Consider the following 21,997-nt stretch of genomic DNA (forward strand, 5'->3'; position numbering starts at 1 on the left):
AAGGGGAGGAGATGAGCAGCTGTGGTCCTGAAAGGAGCTCGCCTTCCACTCCTTCTCAAAGAAGTGTGCGAGAGGGGAGACTTCTTGCCCTGTCAGCTCCAGATTCCTGCATGTCCACCCAGGCCCCTGTTTTCTGATACAAACCTGATAGATGCAAATGACTGGCTTGTCCAGCTCTGAGCTAGCCTGGCATCGTGTGATGACCTCTGGGCTTCCAGAAGGCTAGTCCAATCTGTGCTGTTCACACTCCCTGCCACCCAGTGGCATTGACCCCATCCCCCGAGGCCTCATGGCCACCACCCCTGCCAAGCTGAACCTTCAAGATTTCAGGTTAGTGATGAGCTCCAGGACCGGCGGTTTCGGCAAGTGAGAAGGACCAGGCTGGACCTGGCTGCTCAACATGCAGCGGCAGCCGGTACCACAGCCTTCCGGGGGAGGGGGCTGCCGGCCCCTCCTCCCAGGCTGCCCCAGAGCAGGGCTGCTGGTGATGGTTGTGGGGAGTGGGGTGGGTCAGGGAAGATCCTCGGTGCCTCCCTTCTGACTGGGACTGTCTATAAGATGTGCTGAGGCTGATGCAGTAAAGCATCCCTGGGACCTCCTTTTTGCTGTCCTGCCACATCTTCTCCATTCTCACCAGCGTCTCTAGATTTAGGGACACAACAGGTTGGACACAGGAGCTGAACAAAGACATCAGGACTTTCCAAGTAGAAAAAAAGAAGAAGAAAAAAAAAAACAGTAGCTTTAAAGGCAGGGAAGAGCTGCCCCTGCCCACCACCCTGGCAAGATCCAGGGAGGAAGTCCCAGGGATACAGAAACTGGATCTTGGCTCTGAGTGGGGAAGGGCAAAGAGCCTGAGAAGTAGGGAACCAGTGGAGTAAAAGTAAGCCTGCCTTAGTTGTTTGGTAAGGACACAAAAAGACTTTATCCCAGGAAAGAAGAAAACTTAGACACTTTGCTAGAATCTTTAATGGACATTAACTCTTCCAATCCTCTCAATGACCTTGCAAGCAGCTGTGACAGCCATTTTATAGATGAGGAAATAAATTCAGAGACATCTAGTAACTGGCCCAAGCCCACATAACTAGGAAGTAGTACAACTCGAATCAGGTTCAAAATTTCTCCTTTTGTCCTCCTGTTCAGTTATTGAAAGTTATTGAGCTAACGGGTTCTTTCTTTGTTGTAACTCACTGCACCTTTGCTCCGTGAGAATGTAACTCTGTTTAATACTTTTTGAGGCTGACATAGATTAGAAATATAAAGAAAAAACACTTCAAGGGAAAATAAGTTTTCTGGTTGAGCAGCTTTTATCAAAAGAGGGTCATAAAATGTCCACAGGCCTCCAAGGCCAGAACCCATTAGCTCAATAATATGTTATTGTTGTTGTTCAGTCACCAAGTCTGTCTGACTCATTGCAACCCCATGGACTGCAGCACGTCCAGGTTCTCTGTCCTTTATCATCTCCCAGAATTTGCTCAGATTCATGGCCATTGAGTCAGTGATGTCATCTAACCATCTCATCCTCTGTTTCCCCTTCTCCTTTTGCCTTCAATCTTTCCCAACATCAGGGGCTTTTCCAGTGAGTCAGGTCTTTACATCAGGTGGCCAAAGTATTGGGGTTTCAGCTTTAGCATCAGTCCTTCCAATGAATATTCAGGGTTGAATTCCTTTAAAACTGACTAGTTGGATCTCCTTGCAGTCCAAGGGACTCTCAAAATTCTTCTCCAGCACCACAATTTCAAAGTATCATTTCTTCAGTGCTCAGCCTTCCTTATGGTTCAACTCTTGCATCCATACATGACTACTGGAAAAACCATAGCCTTGACTATAATGGACCTTTGTTGGCAAAGTGATGTCTCTGCTTTTTAATATGCTGTCTAGGTTTGTCATAGCTTTCCTTCTGAGAAGAAAGCATCTTTTAATTTAATGGCTGCAGTCACCATCTGCAGTGATTTTGGAGCCCAAGAAAATAAAGTCTGTCACTGTTTCCACTTTTCCCCCTTCTATTTGCTATGAAGTGATGAGACCAGATGCCATGATCTTAGTTTTTTGAATGTTGGGTTTTAAGCCAGCTTTTTCTCTCTCCTCTTTCACCCTCATCAAGAGACTCTTTAGTTCCTCTTTACTTTCTGCCATATGAGTGATAATATCACCTGCATATATGAGGTTCTTGATGTTTCTCCCAGCAGTCTTGATTCCAGCCAGTGATTCATCCAGACTGGCATTTTTCAGGATATACTCTGCATATAAGTTAAATAAGCAAGTGACAATATACAGCCTTGTCATACTCCTTTCCCATTTTTGAACCAGTCAGTTATTCTATGTCCAGTTCTAACTGTTGATTTTGACCTGCATAGAGATTTCTCAGGAGACAGGTAAGGTGGTCTGGTATTCCCATCTCTTTAAGAATTTTCCACAATTTGTTGTGATCTGCACAAAGGCTATGCTAAAGCATAGTCGATGAAGCAAAAGCAGTTGTTTTTCTGGAAACCCCTTGCTTTCTCTGTGATCCAACAAATGATGACAATTGGTCTCTGAATCCTCTGCCTTTTCTGAATGGAACTTGTTTATCTGGAAGTTCTAAGTTTACATACTGCTAAAGCTGAGGGATTTTGAGCATAACCTTACTAGTATGTGAAATGCGTGCAATTGTATGGTGCCAGGGTCCAGCCCCAGCAGGATCCAGGAGTACCCTCAGGAGAGACGGCACCAGTGTCAGGAAAAAGAGAAAGAGAGAGAGAGAAAATGACATGGGGTGACCAAGCTTCGGTGAGCGAGGCCCATAACTGTATTTTCAAAAGGAACTTTTATACCTTGACTTGTACATAGAGGGAAATGAAAGATGCAGTCATGCAGAGTCAGCCCAAACATTACATCTGTTTTGTCTTTATTGAAACCAGGATTTTTTCTGCATACCTTTCTCATAAACAATGTTGTGTACATTATCTTCTGGCCTTGGAGGCCTGTGGACATTTTATGACCCTCTTTTGATAAAAGCTGCTCAATCAGAAAACTTATTTTCCCTTGAAGTGTTTTTTCTTTATATTTCTAATCTATGTCAGCCTCAAAAAGTATTAAATAGAGTTACATTCTCGCGGAGCAAAGGTGCATTGAGTTATAACAAAGAAAGAACCCATTAGCTCAAAAGTCTGATGTGGTTAATTCCAAGGCTACTACTTGTTTTTCTTACATTCCAACTATGTTAACTAATGCACTCCCAGGTGCACAATGGATAAGGGATATGGGCACTTGGCAGCAAGCATTGGCTCAACAGTGAAATCCTACACCAGCACTATTCTAATAGTTTTTAACTCTTCAAAAGGCTCTATATTTTTAGAATGTTTTAGGCTTCCCGTGCCTCTCACAGTTGGGAGGCTGTGAACAATCACATGTGTAGCTGCAAGAGTCTGGATAAACCTGCCAAGCAAGCTAGAATGCCAACAGAGGGGGTTTGAATTGAAATTTTCCTTTCATACCCAAGAGACTTATTAGCTAGAGCCCTAAGTTGATTTTCTCCAGAGAAAGGTGGTTAATGTCAGAAGAGTTGATGAAAGGCATAAAATAGTAAGACAGACAGACAGATTCTGGTTTTGGGGTAGATGCTCGAGTAGGTCCAGGGGGTCCCTCGAGTCCTGATCCACCTTGCTCGTCAGGTCTCTTCCACATGACCTTGTCATGGGTGGGATCTTCTGTGCTGGCTCCTGGCAGTATGGTAGTTTGAACATTCTTTGGCATTGCCCTTCTTGGGATTCTTTCTTATCCTGTGGCCACTGCTGAGTTTTCCAAATTTGCTGTCTTATTAAGTGTAACACTTTAACAGCATCATCTTTTAGGATTTTAAAAAGCTCAACTGGAATTCCATCACCTACACTAGCTTTATTCATAGTAATGCTTCCTAAGGCTCACTGAACCTCACACTCCAGGATGTCTGGCTTTAGGTGAGTGACCACAACATCATGATTATCTCATCATTAAGAACTTTTTTGTATAGTTCTTCTGTGTATTCTTGCCGCCTCTTCTTAATCTCTCCTGCTTCTGTTAGGTCCTTACCATTTCTGTCCTTTATCTTGCCATCCTTGGTATGAAATGTACCCTTGATATCTCCAATTTTCTTGAAGAGATCTCTAGTCTTTCTCATTCTATTATTTTCCTCTATTTCTTTGCATTGCTCATTTAAGAAGGCCTCCTTATCTCTCCTTGCTATTCTTTGGAACTCTGCTTCAGTTGGGTATATCTTTCCCTTTCTCCCTTGCCTTTCACTTCTCTTCTTTTCTCAGCTATTTGTAAAGCCTCCTCAGACAACTAACATTTGCCTTCTTGAATTTTTCTGTGAGATGGTTTTGGTCAAGTCTTCTGTACAATGTTACAAACCTCCATTCATAGTTCTTCAGGCACTCTGTCTACCAGATCTTATCCCTTGAACCTGTTTATTATTTCCACTATACAATTATAAGGGATTTTATTTAGGTCATATCTGAATGGCCTAGTGGTTTTCCCTACTTTCTTCAATTTAAGCCTGAATTTTGCAAGAAGGAGTTCATGATCTGGACCACAGTCTGCTCCAGATCTTGTTTTTGCTGACTGCATAGAGTTTCTCCATCTTTGACTTCAAAGAATATAATCAATCTGATTTTGGTATTGACCATCTGGTGATATCTGTGTATAGAGTTGTCTCTCATGTTGTTGGAGAAGGGTGTTTGCTATGCCCAGTGTGTTCTGTTGACATAATGATGTTATGGGAAGGCTTTGGCCAGAGCTCTGCTTATCTCTCCCTCTCCCTATCTCCTAATTTCCTGTCTAAATGCAACCTGAAGCCCCATCTCCCTCTGCTAATCTTTGGCAGTATATAGTAAAGGGTGGGCAAATTCCTAGTGCACCTAACACAGGACCAGGCAGGCACATAGCAGACACTCAAGAACCTGAGTGTCTTTCCTTCCCTCCGTTTTGGTGCTCTGACAGAGTGGTGGCGCCTCCTGCTGGAGATCTGAGATTGCTAGCTGCCCAAGTTAACCACACAGCAAGTTGCTGTTCCCTTTAAGCTGTTTCATCCTAGCTCTTACAGTCTCCACTAATCCCTTCCCAAGTCTAATACCCAGTCTGGAGTTGGAAGGCCTGGTTTGAGCTCCATGGAATGGTGGCGGTGTCCTTGGAAAAGTCACAGTTGCTCAAGCTCAGCAAATACCCATTGATAGCATGAGGATTATAAAGTACTTCAGAAATGTGAGGATCCTGAGGATATTCACACAGCAGTGCCTATTAATGGGAAACATCACATGGTTTTCCTTTGTTCAGCTTGGGGATGGTGTTTGGGAGTTGTAGTTCAGTGGACAGCGTTTGGAGTCTCTTTGGGTCATGGCAAAGCTATCTCCTATCCTGATGGTCCCATCATATCATGTGATTTGGTCCTGGTGTGGGATCCTGATGGCTGAGAAATCAATATGGCTAATCTTTGTTCATTTCTGAGTGGGTAAAAAATATTTTTAATTAAAATTTTAATTAATTTTTAATTTAAAGTTTTAATTAAAATTTAAAATTTTAATTTTAATTTAAAACTTAATTTTAAATTATACTGATATATAATTAATGTATCATAAATTTATCCTATAAAGTATATAATTCAGTGATTTTAGTATAAAGTTGTACATCATATGTAATATCAGAACATTTTCATCACTCACAAAAGAAACAGTAATAATAGTCACTCCCCACCCCCACCCCAACCCCTGACAATTACTAATCTAGCTTTACATGTTTGCCTATTCTGGACCTTTCATATAAATGGAATCATGCAGCAGGTGATCATCTTCTGAGCAGCTAAATTTTATCCATGCTCTTCATTTCTTGGTTTGTTCATTGACTTACTCAGTCATTCTACAAATCTGGGAGTCTTTATGTTCTGAGTACTGTCTTACTTATGCCTAGTTAATGCCATGATCGTATCATTGTGGTGGTGAGTGTTGGTTTACAACAGCTTCCTACATTAGGACATACTCCACAGTGTACGCACAAAACACAGCTGTCTGCTCAAATTGAAAACCAGAGAGCAGTGGTTTAGTCTTTGGAAAGTTCAAGGCCTCTTCTGCCAGCAGGGATTTTGTTCTGCCCAATATTGCCTGACCAAACAGCTCTCCTGGGACAAATCAGGACAAACTGTGGTGAGCAGACGCCAGTGGGAATCTGCAGGGGGAAGACAAAACTGCTCCTGCCCTTTGCCCTACAGGGTACAATGCTTAGAGGCGCTTCTGTGGGCTCTTTCAGCCTCAGAATCTGGCACAGCTTAGCCGGGTTCTGAAAAACAAGAGTCTGGCAAGGAAGTTCCATCACAGAGCCTCTTTTGCCAGGGGCCCGAGTGGGGCCTCTTCTGGCTTGTCTTGAGAACCAGTTCCGAAGAGCCCAAGATGGAGACAGGTAAGTGACCCTCCCCTAAAAGGACCAGCCCTGGAGGCAGGGCAGAAAGGCACTAGAATTTCAAGACTTGATGAGAGAATATTCTTTTTAGCTTCATCGCTTCCAAGTTCATAGGATCTGAGACCAGGAGGCTTGGTCAGAGGGAGAGAGGCCACTTGCTTAAGCTGGAGGCACCTTTAACCCAGGAGACAAATGTCTCAGCCTGGCTCTTTCAGGCTTGAGGATCCCAGAAAACACAGGCATAACAAGCTATTAATAAATCTGATTTCCCACCACCAAGTTTGTGGTTTAAGACTTGACTCCTCATTTGGATTTGGCATTGACCTGGGTTCAAATCTAGTCCTGGATACTTAAAATTACTGTGCACTTAAAACCAAGGCAATTTATCTGACAGCTGAACACATTTCTTCCTTTATAAGATGGGAACCATACCTATTTTGCAGGGATTTTGGAGAATTGAATGAAATAATGTCGCCCTGTGGTTAAACTCCCTCACACACAGCAGGTGCTCACTTCTGTTCATCCCCCGCAACCTTCACCCACGTCTCTCCACTGTCCTGGTAGGTTCTGGGGGCAGAATTGAGGTGTTTTCACCGAGAGACAGTGCGTGACCCCGAGCCACATCTCCTTGTCTCGAACTATGTGTGACAACCCTGGTATCGCCACCGATCCAAGAGGCATCTTCAGGGCCAGCTCTGCCTCCAGGGTTTTGTGCCCTGCTCCTACATCCCCGGCCTGAACATATCTGCCTACAGGGGCAGATGAGGCCTCCCCAGGTAAGGGGGCCTCCTCCCACAGCCTGGGCTGGCTCAGGACTTCACATCCGTCCCTGGACAGGACAGCCGAGTCCTTTCAGGCCTCTAAGCAGGAAACACAGAACTCGTCTCGAGGGACAGGACATGCTTTCCCAGTGGCTCCCCAGTATGCTAGCCTCTGGGTTGATAGCTACTCCCAGGGCCCAGGGCTTTGGGGGGCAGTTAGGAAGTATTCACCTAGCCTCAGCTGAGTCATCAACGCCCTAAAAGAATTCTGCTTTTGGACATCCAGCAAGTCCCTCACTTGTCCGCTTGTGCTGCTTCCGCAGGAGTCTGGCCCAGGCCTCTCACCTTGGAGACCAGGAAACCTGGGGAAGACCTCAAGGCTACCTTCTCACCTGGAGCAACCATTTCCTGCTCATGCTTTTGCCGGCTGTGGCTGGCTCTCTGGCTGGGAGTGGCAGCCGGGGTGACCAGCAGCGATGAACCCTTCCACCAGGCAACCCTCTCACATGTCAGGTCACACATCAGCACCACGTACAAGGGCTCAAGAGCCAAGCAAGGGGCTCTGGGAGGCCCAGGCAAGAAGGAGGGTTTCTAGCCACTTTCGTCCACTTTCCAGCCTGTTCCTAACCCCTGCCCAGAAATAGGAGGCCAGAGACCCAGCCTCCAGCCACCCCACGGTCTTCCTCTGAAGCCTGCACGGTTGGCAGCACTCACTGCTTCTCCCAAGAAAGCACCGCTGAGGGCAGAAGCTGTTTCTGCTTTGGGCTAGGGATGGAGCGGCGTGGAACCTGTCATATACTTAACTCCAGATGTTTCAGAGGAACGCTGCTAAGACACAGCTGGCACTAACCTTGAAGACCCTCCTAGGGGCTGAGTTTGGAGAATCCAAAGAACCTCTGGAATAGGAAAAGGCAGGGAAGGGCGGCAGTGTTAGGGGCCCGGACATTAAGGAGAATTACCTTGGCCACGCCAGAGACTTGAGCAGAAAACAAGCCGATGGAACGTCAGATGGTAGAAAACCTTTTTATGTACAAAAAACACAATAAAAGCCACTAGCCAGCTAGCAGAAAGGACTGGACACTGCCTTCAGCCTTCATTTACTCCGGCAGCCAGCGCCCGGCAGGAAGAAGAGGCTGGGCTCCTGGGCTGGGGATGGAAGACCTCCCTCGCCTGCCTTCTCTCTCGGGCCCCTACGTGCGCAGCAGGTGCAGAGCAGGACGGACCACTGTGTTCTGCCCCCGAGACCCAGAGAGCAGGCGGTGCCGAGGACAGAAGTGACTCTGGCCTTACCCTCAAATGGGTCTCAACCCCGACACACCTGTCCTCCAGTGAGGGGCACATGCAGGGGCTGACATATCAAGAGCGGACCACCTGTGGGCATTTGGCAGCTGAAGAGCAGGTGGGGGGGTCAGGATTCTCAGCTCCTCTGGTTCTCACCAGGTCAGTGGGGTCTCTAACCAGAAAGACGAAGAGGTGGCAGGGCCCAGGCCGTGGTGGGTATCACTCATCACAGAGGCCGGGGCTATAGCAAGCTAGGAGACGGAGGTTTCCGAGGGACTCACAAGGTCCTGGGGGAGGCTTTCTCGGGCTTCCTGCATACGGCGCCGGGCTCGCCGGAAGGCCTCTGTGAGGGAAGCAGACATGGAGTCAGGACCATGGTGTGGGGGCGATGGGGCCTACGTGGATGTCGGGAGGGGCAGGGTGGCTGGACTTGGGTGGAGGGGGAAGCCTACCCAGCACATTGTGAATGGAACTCTGCTGGCTGAATCCCTCCAGACGGTCCAACACACTCCGCATCCTCTTCCGGAGGGAACTTGACTCCATGAAGGCCCTGTGGGGGAGACAGCCACCTGACCACGGCTGCTCTGCAGCCCTGGGGACCAGGAGCCCTGAGGCGGAGGGCCGGGGCCACTCACCGGGACTGCTGCAGACAGTGCAGGCGGAAAGTGACGCTGCCTGTGGTCTCGGTGCGGAGTCCGAAGCGGCTCAGACGCTCCCCCTGTGGATCCGGTTAGTGTCAGGCTGCGGTTGGTTTCCAGACCCCAGGCACCATGCTGGCCTCACTCCCATTCTTATTCCCATTCTTGGGGAGAACAGGTCTGTTGGGGAAAGTTCATCCCAACACCCAAATGCCATCACCTCCCGACTGTCAATCAGGGAACAGTCCAGCCTCATTTGAGAATTAGCAGTCTTCTAAGAAGCTGGCTGACCCTCTGCTTCCTGAGGTCTCAGGGATGGGCTGGGGGAAGGAGCCGGTTACTCTGACGGGGACCAGGGGAAACCTCTAAGTGTCCTACTTCTCAGAGCTCTCCAGTGACACCTGTATGTGCTTCAAGATGGGGCTGAGATCTCCCACTGGGGCCACAGAAAGGAAGAGACTAAGCCCTGACGAAGCAATGAACAGTTAGGGGGCCTTAACCCAGACTGCACCTTTCCCAGAAGACAGGGGCATAACTTCCCAGGGTGAAGTCTACCTAGAGACAAAAGTCACCTTGAAGGTTCCTGGTATCCACACGTAGGAGAGGTCCTCCAGCTCCAGAGAGCCACCAATGAAAAACCTCCGCAGTTCAGCCACTGGGCTGAGCTCCAGGGGCCTCCAGGTGGAGACCGTCAGGGTGTGAGAGCCTGGACAGAAGAGGAAGCAGCCAAGGCTGGAAAGGGCCCGCGGTCCCTCACAGACTCCCCAGCAGTGACACCGGCCTTGCCACCACTAAAACACCTGGTCTGGGGACGGCCTGACCTCTGGTGAAGGTCACCACGGAGGTTTAGGGGACCCACGTGGGAATCAATCAGACAGAAGCTCAGATCTTAGCTCTGCCAGTTACTACCTGGGCGCTGGCGCAAGTTTCTCAGCCTCTCTGAGCCCGATTCTCCTCGTCTAATAAAACGGAAATAATACCAACACCTATGCCTCAAAGAGTGGTGGGAAGAATTAAATGAGAAGCACTCAGCACACTGCCTGGCACACAAGAGAAGACAGTGGCTATTATTTCTAAAGGAACGGTGATCCGCTTAGTACATGTCTGTTCAGAGCCCATCTTGACACAGGCTGCTCCCCCAAGGCTGCAGGTCAAATCAGAGGAGCGGGAATCAGAGTCCAGGGCTGCTCAGCTGTCTCTAACAGAGACAGAAAATGCCCTCAAAAGGAGCACAGAATCTTGCAAGTTAAGTGCTTCTAGTTCCCAGTCATCCCCGCTTCTCCCAGGAAGTGGTCGAGTCCTCTGAAGCATCAGCCTTGCATCTAGGAGCGGGGGCAGGCAGGCTGTATGCAGGGCAGGGCCAAGAGGTCACCTGGGGTGGCGGGCAGCACCACAGCCCCGTAGCCTTCCACGCGGTACCGCTGCCAGAAGTCCAGCGAGAGGACCTCGCAGTAGAGCACGGGCCACTCTGGGAGCGCATCTGCGGAGGGGAGAAGTGGCCAGGTCCTGGGAGGCCCCCACAGGAGAGGGCGCGTCTGAGGAGTCCCAAGGCCGAGGACCGGCCGGCCCACTCACCGACAGATTCGTCCTCGTGGAGGAAGGAGGCCTCGAACGTGAAAGGGTAGGAGAAGTAGGCCACGTTATCCTAGAAAGGAGGGCTGTTGTTTTGTACTCGGTGCCACAGAGTGGCAAGGCCTCACTTGGCACTCATTTTTCCTGTGGCCAGTGACAAGGTCACGGTCCCAATGGAAAAGGAAAAACTATCACTCCACACAGGAATTAAGAGGCTAAGAGGGGAAGGGACACCCAGACGCAAGCTGCTGCCATTCTCAAAAAGGCAGAGAACCGTGGGGCCAGGCAGCCCTGCAGGGCCCACAGCAAAGCACCAGACCCAGCTCTGGAGTCCTCCCCGCGCTGTCAGCCCGATCATCTTTGGATGTCATGCCGGGAGCAGCCCTGTTCCCTCCAGGTGCCCCTCTTGTTGCCATACCATCCCCCGGGACTTGGTGGCACAGGTCTGTGTTATTCCTGAGAGCTGCTGGAACGCTGGGCTTGACCAGTCTAAAAGCCAAAGACGACACGGAGTAAGTCGACCTGGGAGGAAGGCGAGCAGCTGAGAGAAACACAAAGCTCCTTTCTGCATTCAGTCACTCAGGCACGTGACCAATCACTCACGCCACGTTCACTGGGCCCATTGTGTGCTATGACCGGCCCCTGGGGACACTGCAGTGACCGGACAGAAAAGCTTCCTGTCTCTCAGGGGGCTAACCTTCCAGCTGGCGGTGAGAGGGGGCACAGAAAGCCAACCAACAACAGACCGTCAGGGAGTGATAAAAGCTAAATATAGAACAGTGTGAAGAGATTGAGAGGCCTGGAGGCCCATTTAGGGATGCTGAGGGACCCTCGGAGGTGGCACTTAGGCTGAGACCTAAACTGAAGCAGAACCAGTCGTGCAAAGATAGGATTCAAGAGGTTTCGGACAGAGGAAATGGTCCTGAAAAGGCCCTAAAGTGGGGATGAACTTGGCCTGCTGAGGAACAGGAAGCATGACTGGAATGTTATAAGGGAGAGACAGGCTGGGGCCAGCTCTTTCAGGGAATGGGGTCTGGACTTTGCTCAAAGTGGGAAGGGAAGCTGTGGGGGCTTTAAGTTGAAGAGAGACATAGCTGGTTTACATTTTGAAGGCTCGGTTAAGCTGTGGTGTGTGTGGCAAATGAAACGTAACAGGGGCCTTCCCTGGTGGCTCAATGATAAAGAATCCACCTGCCAATGCAGGAGACACAGGTTCGGTCCCTGGTCCAGGAAGATTCCCACAAGCCGAGGAGAAACTAAGCCCGTGCGCCAGAACTAGGGAGCCTGTGCTCCAGAGCCTGGGAGCCGCGGCTGCTGAAGCCTCAGTGCCCGAGGGCCCGTGCTCTGCAACAGGAGAAGCCACTGCCATGAGAAGCCCAAGCACCCCAACTAGAGAGGAGCCCCTGCAAGCAGTGAAGACCCAGCACAGCTAAAAATACACAGATAAATACGAATTACTTAAGCAAAGAAAAGAAGCATAAGAGCAAGATAGGAAGCAAGAGGAGAAACTGGAAACTTCATGCTGTGGCCTAAGTAAGAGATGATGGTGGTTTGGTCCAGGGTCCTGAAGAGAACAGGTAATTCGGGACATCTTTGGGAAGCAGACCTGACAGGAATTGCTGATGGCATGAATAGTGGTAGGGAGCTAGAGGAAGTGGGGAATCAAGGATGTCTCTTATATTCCTGGTATTAGAATCCAAGGAGATGACACTGTGGTTCTGCTAAAATGGAGAAGACCGTGATGGCAGGTCTGCGGCAAGAGGAGGAATCAAGGATGCTTTTGGTCATGTTAAGCGGAAAGAACAAACAGGTCAGTGGGCATCAGTCTGGAATTCAGGGAGAGGCTAAGACTAGAGAGAGAAGTCTGGGCATCTGAGACACACACAGTACTGAAGCCACAGGAAGGATGAGGCCACCTAGAAAGACTCTGGAGAGACGGTAACAGAAGGCCAGGCCCGGCCTTGAATGTTCTAATAGTTTTAGGTCAACAGCAGATAAGGAAATAGCCAAGGAGGCTGCTGAGCCACCACCAAGAGAGCAGGGAGGAGCACGGAGCCCGAAGGCAAGAGGAGAGGGGCAGTGAGGAAAGTGAGCTGTAGCAACTGGGAGACCAAGGAGGGTGAAGGCAGACACGTCCCCACAGGATTCCACATCTTGGAAGTGACCTGTGACCTTGAAAAGAACGGTAACAATTTCAGTGGAGGAGTGGGGAAGGAAACCTGACTGAATGCTTCTGGAAAACTGTCAGAAGGAGTAAAAAGAGAGACTTGTGAATACTACTTACTAGAAGTTGGCAATTCCACAAAGAAGTGGACGTAGAGGTTGTCATACTCATAGCCTTGGGCTGAAACTAAGAAAACAGGAAACAGTTTCAGTTTATTGCCCTATCACCCCTAACGCCTGACCCAGTCCTGCAGGACCTACCCACTTGTGGAAGCAAGGCTCCCGAGGGCCGGGAATTCTGTGTTTCCGGGAAAGACTCACACCTGAGTCTCCCGAGCACTGAGGACAACCCAAGGCCACTGCTGGGGTGGGGAGGACTATTCCACACTGCTCTCCCTGGCACTTGCCAAGCGTCAGGGGACCTCTGTCTGGTGAGAAACTTACCCACCTCTCCATTCACAAACAGCCGGAGGGCACCTGGTACAGTCTGGGGTAGAGAGAAGTGGGGACCAGTCAGGAGGTCTGAGGGAAGCGACGCCTCACCTCCAGCCTGTCCGTAAACCCCCACAGGACCTGACATGAGACGTCCAATTCTGGCAAGTAACTACCCACGCTTCCTCCCCACCTGCCATTTCTCCACAGATGTGTTTCGTTCATTTCTCAAATGCATAACATAGGGAGAAAGCACCTAATTTAAACGGTGGAAGGGGCAACGGAGTGTGGGGACCTTATGAGAATGGTCAAGAGAAGCAGGCACAGCTGCCACTGCCCTACAGCAAGAGGCCGGAGACTCTGCTCCCTCTGGGGGCTGAGGCCAAGAAGCTAGGCAGTTTCCTTTTAAATTATTTGTGTCTCTATCTTAGCTAACTTTTTAACACTGAACATCTGTTGCTAATACAATATAAAAATAGTGAAAGCTAATTTTTTACAGACAGAGAGGGGGACCACCAGCTAACTCTATCTCCATTTCTATCTAGAAATGGAACTCCTAGAATAAGAGAAGACAAAGAATAGGAGCACAGGATTATGGATTTAAACTGTTTTCTCTTAAAAGCCAAACTATCTGACGAACAGAAATGAGATGCCTCCCTCCTTTATGGGGCATGTAGGGGAAACATCTACATTAAGAGTGAGGAAGACATTTTTCATCTTTATACTTATTTACAAAAAAAATTAATGGTTAGATAGCATCACTGACTCAGTGGACATGAATTTGAGCAAACTCCAGGAGACAGTGGAGGACAGGGAAGCCTGGCATGCTGCAGTCCACGGGGTCACAAAGAGTCGGACACGACTGAGCGATTCAACAGCAACAATAAACTTAATTACAAAGTAATACATGAATGCACCACCACTGATAAAAATTCAAAACTACCTAAGTTTAGAGAATAAAAAGGAAACATTCCTGACATATCCTTCTCAGCTCTCAATAGCCACCTACTGTCTCCCAACTCCACCCCCTTCCCAGAGAAAGCCCCCAGAAGGTGTGTGCCCTTTGAGACCTCTTCCCATGATCGACAGTTCTATATTAACATGCAACGCTTCAAAAACACAGCAAGGACTATACTCATGTTATTTTCTACTCTCTTTTTACACTGAAGAGTGTGTCTTGGGGACCTTGAATGAGGACCGTCACTCAGCTAGAGTCAGAGCGCTCTTATGGTGGTGCGGGAAGCTGGGGTACTCACCATCTCAAAGTCAGTGCCCACAAGGCTGTTGAGATACTCCTTGTGCCGGCCGTAGAGCTGAGGAAACAAACCACACCGAGACTCAAGATGCAGTCCCAGGCAGACCAGGGTTCAGGTCTGAATGGGAGGGAGAAACGCAGCAGGAAAGGGAAACTCCACAGAGAGCTGGGCCTGAGCGCTCCTGCCGCCGACATCCGACAGCGAAGCACAGAGGCTCTGGAGTCCACTGGCCTGGGGCCAACCCGGCTCCCACGCTGCTGCGACCTGGGGCAGACTGCGTAGCTTCTTGGTCTCCATTGCCTCACTTATAAAATGGTCATAAACTAAGCATTCCCTCGAAGGGCTGTGGTGCGGTCTAAATGAAATTAGGCACGTGAAGGCCCTGGCACAGAGCACAGGCCATGCTCAGATAGATCGTCATTAGTATAATGATTTAATAACAGGCTCAAAGCCTCGTGTCTGATAGGTTAGAAGGGCTTCCCAAGTCAGGAGAGGCCATCAAGAGCAAGACCCGGCCGCTGCTGACCCACCCTCAGGCGCGGCCTCAGCTCCCAGCTCTCCGGTTCTCAGGTGAATCAGCACTCACGTCCTTGAACACGCGCTGTTCCCGCTCCTCCTCCTCAGGCTGGGCGAGGGAAGACACGTTGTCGATCGTATACTTCCACAGCTCCTGCTTCTCCCCCTCTGTCTCGATTCTGTAAGGTCAAAGCCACAAAGGGAGTAACTGGGGAAACAGGAGATGAGGCCCTCCAGACCCAACCCAGGGACAAACTGTCGGCCGGGAATATAAACGTTAGGAGAGACGAAGGGCTTTCTGAGAACCTCCTCAACTCGAGGCAAGAAGTGAAGCCCAGGAAAGGAATGCTAGTCTCCACCGCCTCTTCCTCTTCTCACCTGTAGGGTCCTTTGGAGCCAGTGAAGTCAGGTTTTACTGTGATCACTCCATTGCTGTCCACCTTCAGAGTACAGAGGACATGTTCATGCTTCTTATAGCCAAGCCTAGAAACCAGGGGTAACACCAGAGTTCAAGATTGCTGGCCCCATTTCCAGGAAAGAGGACGAGGTATTCCGTTCACATCAGGGGAAAAGACAGAGGCTGGGGTGAGAACAGTCACAGTAAAACATTTCCTTCCAAAGAAATAGAAGGAAACAAAATCCCTCCCTCCCATACCTGGGATGACCGTAACAGGAGGGTGATGGTTAGTGACAGAAGAGGATGAAGGTCTGAGTTGGGCAGTGAGAAGCTTCACTCACTTTCCGTAGGGCCCCAGGTCTGCCATGATGTACATGGTCTGGAGAGCGGTGTTGATGACATGGTTGTTCTTGATGAATTCTTCTGAGGGCTCCCAGGTGACGATTCGTGACTTAAGAATGCCACCTTCCCTGGGAGACGCCACAGGAAGGGTCACTTCCCTGGCACCCCCTGAAGAGCCTGAAGGAAGAACGCAAGGGAGCACACCCAGGAGGAGTACAGGGGAGCACCCCACTGCAGAGTGGGATACTTGCGTCGGTGAGCACAGCAAGACCACGGGCACAGAAAGGACACAGGGACCTCCCCAGCCCCGGACACACTGGCACTCACATCCCTCGCCTGTCCTGCCGTCGCCGCCTGACATTTGCCATTCGCTCGACCAAGAAGGACGGCATTTCACTGGCTGCGGTGGTCATTTTCTGACAGTGCTGGGAAAACAGACCAGCTTGGTATAAGCCAGCTGCTCAGGGCCACGTGGGACCAAGCACCTGGAGGGAAATCTTCCTTCTGAAACCTCACAGGACCTTAAGAACGCGCCCACCTCACAACAGCACATGCTGATGGAGGGCGCAGTGGCACAAACAGATCAGAGAAGAGCCCGACCAAGCCCTGATTTGCCCTAAGGTTGTAGCAGCACATTACTCTTGAGAAATGAGTCTGCAGTCTATAAGCCCGTACCAACAGAGCTGGGTGAGTTGACCCAGTAGATGCTGACATCACTAGGTGGTTGGAAGATGCCAAATGTAACACAAGTATTCCGTGAAAAATGCTCCCACAGGTAACTGAACACTAACTGTAATTTTCCTTTCTTTACCAAAACAGACAACCTAAATTTTGCATGCTACCAACCCACAACTTTCAAAAACATTCACTAAACACCTGGCTTAGAAATCTACAGGCTCATAGACAAAAATCCGCAAATATAGGCTCTCCCCTCCTTCAAGGAGTTTAGAATCTCACTGAGAAGATAGAACCTATCATACAGTGACTGAAGAAAATCTAAAGCGAGGCCACAAGGGTACGCTGTCATCGGCACACTGAGGACATAAGCCATTCCCTATACAGTACTGAATTCCTCTTCAAATGTGTATGTTCAGTTTTGGCTGAATCCCATGAATTCAATCTAGATGGTTCTAGACTCCATCCACCTGTCTGATCTCATGATGCACAGGGGAAATCAAACCTAGTGGCTATTCCCCGCAGTGTGCAGTCTGCAAGCCTAGCATCAGAGACACTGCTGGCTTCCCAGTCCCTCCAGCAGATCGGGCAGGGAGCAGCAGCCACATCACCCACAGGCTGTGCCCACCTACCTACCCCAGCCTGGCTGCCAGAAACACACGGGAATTCCTAGACAGGCTCACTTAACATGCTTCTGAGTTAAAACACGAGGCCAGAAAGCCAGGGGAAACCAAGGTGAAGGGAGATACAGAGCATGGGTAAGTCTACCTGGGTCTGTCTACTTGGGAAAGAATGGTACCTCCTCCAAATTGGTGTATCTATCAGAGTCAGTGTAGGTAAAGATCCGTCGGTTCTTCCTGCCACCTGAATCTTCCAGCTTCAGAATCTCTTGATGGTACTGATGATCCAAAGGGCTCTGACAGGCTGCTTCATTTTGGTACAGATCTACTTCAAACTGAGGTCACAAAGAAACAGAGTTCCACCGAGAGTATTTTAATTTTGTCACTACAACTGTTTGGTCAAAGACCATTTGTCATGATGTTTTATCTAAACTGATGGAGGACAGAAAAGCCAACGAAGGTTAGAGCTACAAGGAACCAGAGCGACAGTCTAACTCAATTCTGCTGTTATAGAATTGACATACCAAGACAGTGATTCTGCTATTTTGGTATGCGGCCCAGAGGTAAAAAGCATGTTACTCAAGATCATAAAACTGGCTAGTGGCAGGCACTGCATTACACTGATCCCGTACACACAGCAGTGGGACGCATACACTGTTGTAACTTTTCTGGAAGTCAGTTTGGTGATATGTATCAGGAACCTTTCCCTGCGACCAGGCAGGTAGACGTGGGCAGGGTGCAGGGAGATGGAGCAGACAGGGACACTAGCCCACCTGGCTGAAGAGCTTCTCTTGCCACCCAATCACAGCCTCCTCTTCTTCTTCCTCTGGGCGGTGTCCACCTCCAAAGAAAACAGAGTGAGTCAAATGTTTGAGCCAACTAGCACCACTTCTTGCTCTCTGGTTGGTTATAACCAAAGTCTGTGCTCTTATATTTGCCACAAAACCAGTTGGAGTTCACTGATTATGATGTACTCACTCTAGAGAGGCAGTAGATATGTGCAGAAGCCAAGGTTAAGACCCATGAAGTTTTAATCACCCCTCTAACTTTAATAAAAGAAATCACGTCCTCCAGGAATTATTTAATCTAATTCAGAGTCAAGAGCTGAAATTTAGATATAGGCTGAACAGCTCTTTCTCAATCCCAATTGTCTACATTTGCTATGAACCATAGCATTTTTATCTTCAATATTTCTGAAGCCATAAATCTAGAATCACAAACACTGTAACTTTAAGAGGCCAAGTATTACGAGAGAAAAGGAAAGACATATAACAGATTTCTTTTTAAGAACCAAATCTAGTATGTACACTCCTAGATGAGTATGCCTTTTCCAAAGATACATGCTTCAAAACCCACCAGCTCACACTTTTACCCAGAAATATTTCTGAACAGAAACAACAAAAGCAAAGAGACTAGTGACCTAACACAAACACACTGTCTTCTCTTTCTCAGTTTTCTGGCTTCTCAGAGAAAGAAAAAGGCTAGAACACACATAATACTAATATGTACATTTTCTGGGACTTCCCTGGTAGTCCCATGGTTGCATTGCAGGGAGCATGGGTTCCATCCCTGCAGGGAAAACTAAGATCCCACATGCCACACAGCAAGGTTAAAAAAAAAAAAAAGTGCATTTACCATGCAGACCCAAATGTTTAACGTGTTTTTAAAAAGTGTTTATATTCTAAGTTTCAAGTTTGGAGTGTTATTTTCTCAGGAAAAAAAAAAAAAAAGGTCAGAAATGGCATTTGGGTTTAGAGGTAAATTTATAATATACCCAAAGCACAGTATTTGCTATTTCACTACATTTGACCACAGTTCAGATCAGCTTCTTGATGATAGGAATCATTTCTTGAATTCAATTTTCACACAACATAATGTAGTAGTTAAAACTGCCTGGGATCAAATTCTGACTTCAACAGTTAGTAGCCCGGTGACCTTGGACAAGAAACCCAACCTCTCTATACCTCAGGCTATAGACCTGGGTCTACTCTGTCTTAAGAAGTAACCTCCGCCCTAGGCCCTTCCCCAGATCCCTAAGGGGCCGCATCACCACCATACACCCACTGGCCGTTGGGTGAGGCCTAAAAGTGGCCAAGTCTATGAGATCCTTCCCCAGCTGGGCAGCAGGCTGGCAATGGAGGTAGTTGCTTGATGTGATTCTTTGCAGGTGGACTCTGCCAGGAAAAAGAGAAACCCAAAATACTGTTACAAGATATGCAAGCAGGGGACGAACACACAGCAAGGATGGGGAACAAACACTGAAGAGATTATGGCTACCAGGAGATGTGGCGGGATGCAGGCAACAGAGGGGAGGCAGGGGGCATGGGGCCCCAGGGAGGAGAGGATGCGAGAGTGTATTGGAGGGAGACTTAGGGCTCTGAGGAATTTGAGGGGCGGAGAATCCCAGGGACGGGGGAGCCTGGTGGGCTGCCGTCTATGGGGTCGCACAGAGTCGGACACGACTGAAGCGACTTAGCAGCAGCAGCGGCAGGGTCCTGAAAGGGTGAGTCTAGGAAGTTGCGAGTGAAGAGGGTTCCAGGTAGTGAGGGAAACGCGAGGAGACCGGGGTGACAGCGGTCAGTACTGCAAAAGGGAAATGAGGGCCCCAGCAAAGCAGAAGTGTAATTCAGGCTCCAATCATCTGAGAGCATGAAAGCACGGGGCTCTGGGGTGAGGCGACTACCGGAGGCGGAGGTTGCGCACGGGGTCCCGGGAGCGGTACACGGCCTCTCCGGTGTCACTGCTCCAGATGGCCTCCGCCATGACAGCTGCGCCGCGCACGACTGCGCCGGAAAGCGCACCGCCCCGGTTCCCCTGGCAACTGAGACGCCATCCGGAGCCTGGAACCCGGTTTCCTAGGCTGCGCGGCAGAAGCCCCGCCCATCGCGGGCCCTGCCCGGGCTGAGCCCCTGCCCACCGCGGCTGGGGTGGTCCTGCGGGGTTGCCACGGGTCTTTAGTGCGAACAAAGCTCGCTCACACCCAAGGCCCGGCTGGATGCGCTTGACGAATGAGGAAACTAAAGCAGCGCTGTCGGCCCCCATTATGTAGATTCGGACAGAAATGGTCGTGGGCCCCAAATCCGAGTGTCCTGAGTTCTCAGCTACTACTTTTCCCACCACACCACAGTCTTACACTGAATCCTGGGACACTTTGGCCTCAGAATCGGTTAACGGGGACTCACAGGATGCACCCATTCTTCCCAGAGGAGTGACGGGAGGTGAAGACAGTTACCCAGACCTGAAAGTATTTTCTTGGAAGCAAACAAAAATGTCAGAAGATGTATTAATCCTTGCGTTGGCATTCACTGAACCAGAGAAAAAAGAAACAAGGAAGCTAGCAGTAAGGAAGGAAAAGATGTCATTATTGCACTGGTTTTTCCCCTACATGTGTTATTTCCCCATTTTTAAGCCACCTTAGATACCGCACTGACCTTGAGAAAGTCAATAAAATGCCATCCTGAAGACGTGCTTCATTGGGCTGCCAGAGGCGGAACACACCTGTGACCTCGAGTCCGGCTCTCTGGCATCTTGGGCATGGCAGCAGTTATCAGCCTTTGTCATTTGCTGCTTCTTGTCCCCTGAACCCAATTTGATTATATGGCATTGGGAGCCATCAGCAACAAAGCTGCTCTTGTATAACACTAAAGACTCACTATAACAATAGCCCTATTTATGTAAGATCTAATAGGGCTGCTTGTTTATATTGTCCCTAATCCTCCTAGAAATCCCTTAAGTAGGTATTTGTTATTCTCATAGCCAATGAAGTTATTGAAGGCCAGAACTTAAAGGTTGAACTGGAGTAAGTGGTAGAGGAGCTGAGACTCCAGCCCAGGCCTGTCTTTTGAAGCATGAACACCTTCTACCTTTCTTCACAACCCCTCACCTACCAATTTATTCTGTAAGAGCACACAATTCCCAACCTGGGAAATGGTAATAATTATTTCAACAGGTGAAACCGTGAAGGCAGAATATCAGTTCTTAAGAAAAAAAAAAAAATCTAATTTTTTCTTTTAAAATTGTGAATAGGCAACATTTTGCCATATGAACCACAAATGATAAAGTTGGAGCCTGAACCAACTTTCATTTTACACCAAATCTAACTTAGAGCAAAGTCAACCTGACATAATTATAAGCAAAGTACTGTATCACATGACATCCAAATATAAGTGATTTGTCTAAGAACCATAATTATTTTTAAACAGGTAAACTATATTTTTATTCCTTTTATTTACTGATATAAATCAGGATTCTTAAAACTGGGGTCCATGAGCAGAGTTCAAGGAAGGGGTCTATTGATTCCCTTACCCAGCGGGGAGAGGGGAGGGAGAGTGGCAAGATAGGGGTATGAGATTAGGAGTTACAAACTACTATGTACAAAATAAATAAGAAACAGAGATATGTTTTATAACACAGGGAAATATAGCTATGGTTTTACACCTTAAACTGACAATCTAAATTGACTGTGCTATGCTTAGTCACGCAGTCGTGTCTGACTCTTTGCAATCCCATGGACTGTAGCCCGCCATGCTCCTCTGTCCTTGGGGATTCTGTAGGCAAGAATACTAGAGAGGGTTACCAGGCCCTCCTCAAGGGAATCTTCCCAACCCAGGGGTTGAACCCAGTTCTCCTGCATTGCAGGTGGATTCTTTACTGTCTGAGGCACCAGGGAAGCCCAAATCAACTAACTATACGTCAACTAAGTAAAAAACGAAACTCCCTAGGGACTTCCCTCATGGTCCAGTGGTTAAGAATCCACCTTGCAATTCAGGGGACACGGGTTTGGTCCTTGGTGTGGGAACTAAGATCCCACATGTCACAGGGCGACTAAGACGGCAGGCCACAACTTCTGAGCCTTTGCACCACAACTAGAGAATCTATGCACCACAGCGAAAGATCCTGCCTGATGCAACAAAGATCCCACATGCTGCAACTAAGCCCT

General features: G+C 48.7%; 1 protein-coding gene across 2 annotated transcripts; it reads right to left on the reverse strand.

Annotated features, from left to right (window-relative positions):
• MKS1 (Meckel syndrome, type 1) lies at nucleotides 8,166-19,882 on the reverse strand. Of its 2 annotated transcripts, XM_005693100.2 has the most exons (18): nucleotides 19,742-19,882; nucleotides 19,123-19,232; nucleotides 17,832-17,899; nucleotides 17,238-17,393; nucleotides 16,091-16,188; nucleotides 15,763-15,891; nucleotides 15,403-15,507; nucleotides 15,095-15,203; nucleotides 14,509-14,565; nucleotides 13,265-13,307; nucleotides 12,942-13,007; nucleotides 11,076-11,146; nucleotides 10,661-10,730; nucleotides 10,458-10,565; nucleotides 9,658-9,791; nucleotides 9,083-9,165; nucleotides 8,900-8,997; nucleotides 8,166-8,790 (listed from the first exon to the last, which is right to left on the reverse strand). In XM_005693100.2, the coding sequence occupies exons 1-18, from the start codon at nucleotides 19,819-19,821 to the stop codon at nucleotides 8,699-8,701; spliced, it is 1,677 nt and encodes a 558-aa protein (XP_005693157.2). In that variant the 5' UTR covers nucleotides 19,822-19,882; the 3' UTR covers nucleotides 8,166-8,698. The 2 variants fall into 2 exon arrangements, with proteins under 2 accessions (XP_005693157.2, XP_017919602.1); XM_018064113.1 differs by lacking the exon at nucleotides 9,083-9,165 and having other exon boundaries at nucleotides 19,742-19,874.

Source organism: Capra hircus, chromosome 19 (assembly GCF_001704415.2).
Source record: "Capra hircus breed San Clemente chromosome 19, ASM170441v1, whole genome shotgun sequence".
In the NCBI taxonomy this organism is placed as follows: domain Eukaryota; kingdom Metazoa; phylum Chordata; class Mammalia; order Artiodactyla; family Bovidae; genus Capra; species Capra hircus.

What these genes read in the sequence shown, in the direction of transcription:
- MKS1 (XM_005693100.2), bottom strand. Translation starts at nt 19,821, where the DNA reads ATGGCGGAGGCCATCTGGAGCAGTGACACCGGAGAGGCCGTGTACCGC. An exon ending in GGATACCAGGAACCTTCAAG is followed by an intron (nt 9,166 to 9,657) that starts GTGACTTTTGTC and finishes CCGGATCCACAG; the next exon opens with GGGGAGCGTCTGAGCCGCTT. An exon ending in CACTGTCTGCAGCAGTCCCG is followed by an intron (nt 8,998 to 9,082) that starts GTGAGTGGCCCC and finishes TCTCCCCCACAG; the next exon opens with GGCCTTCATGGAGTCAAGTT.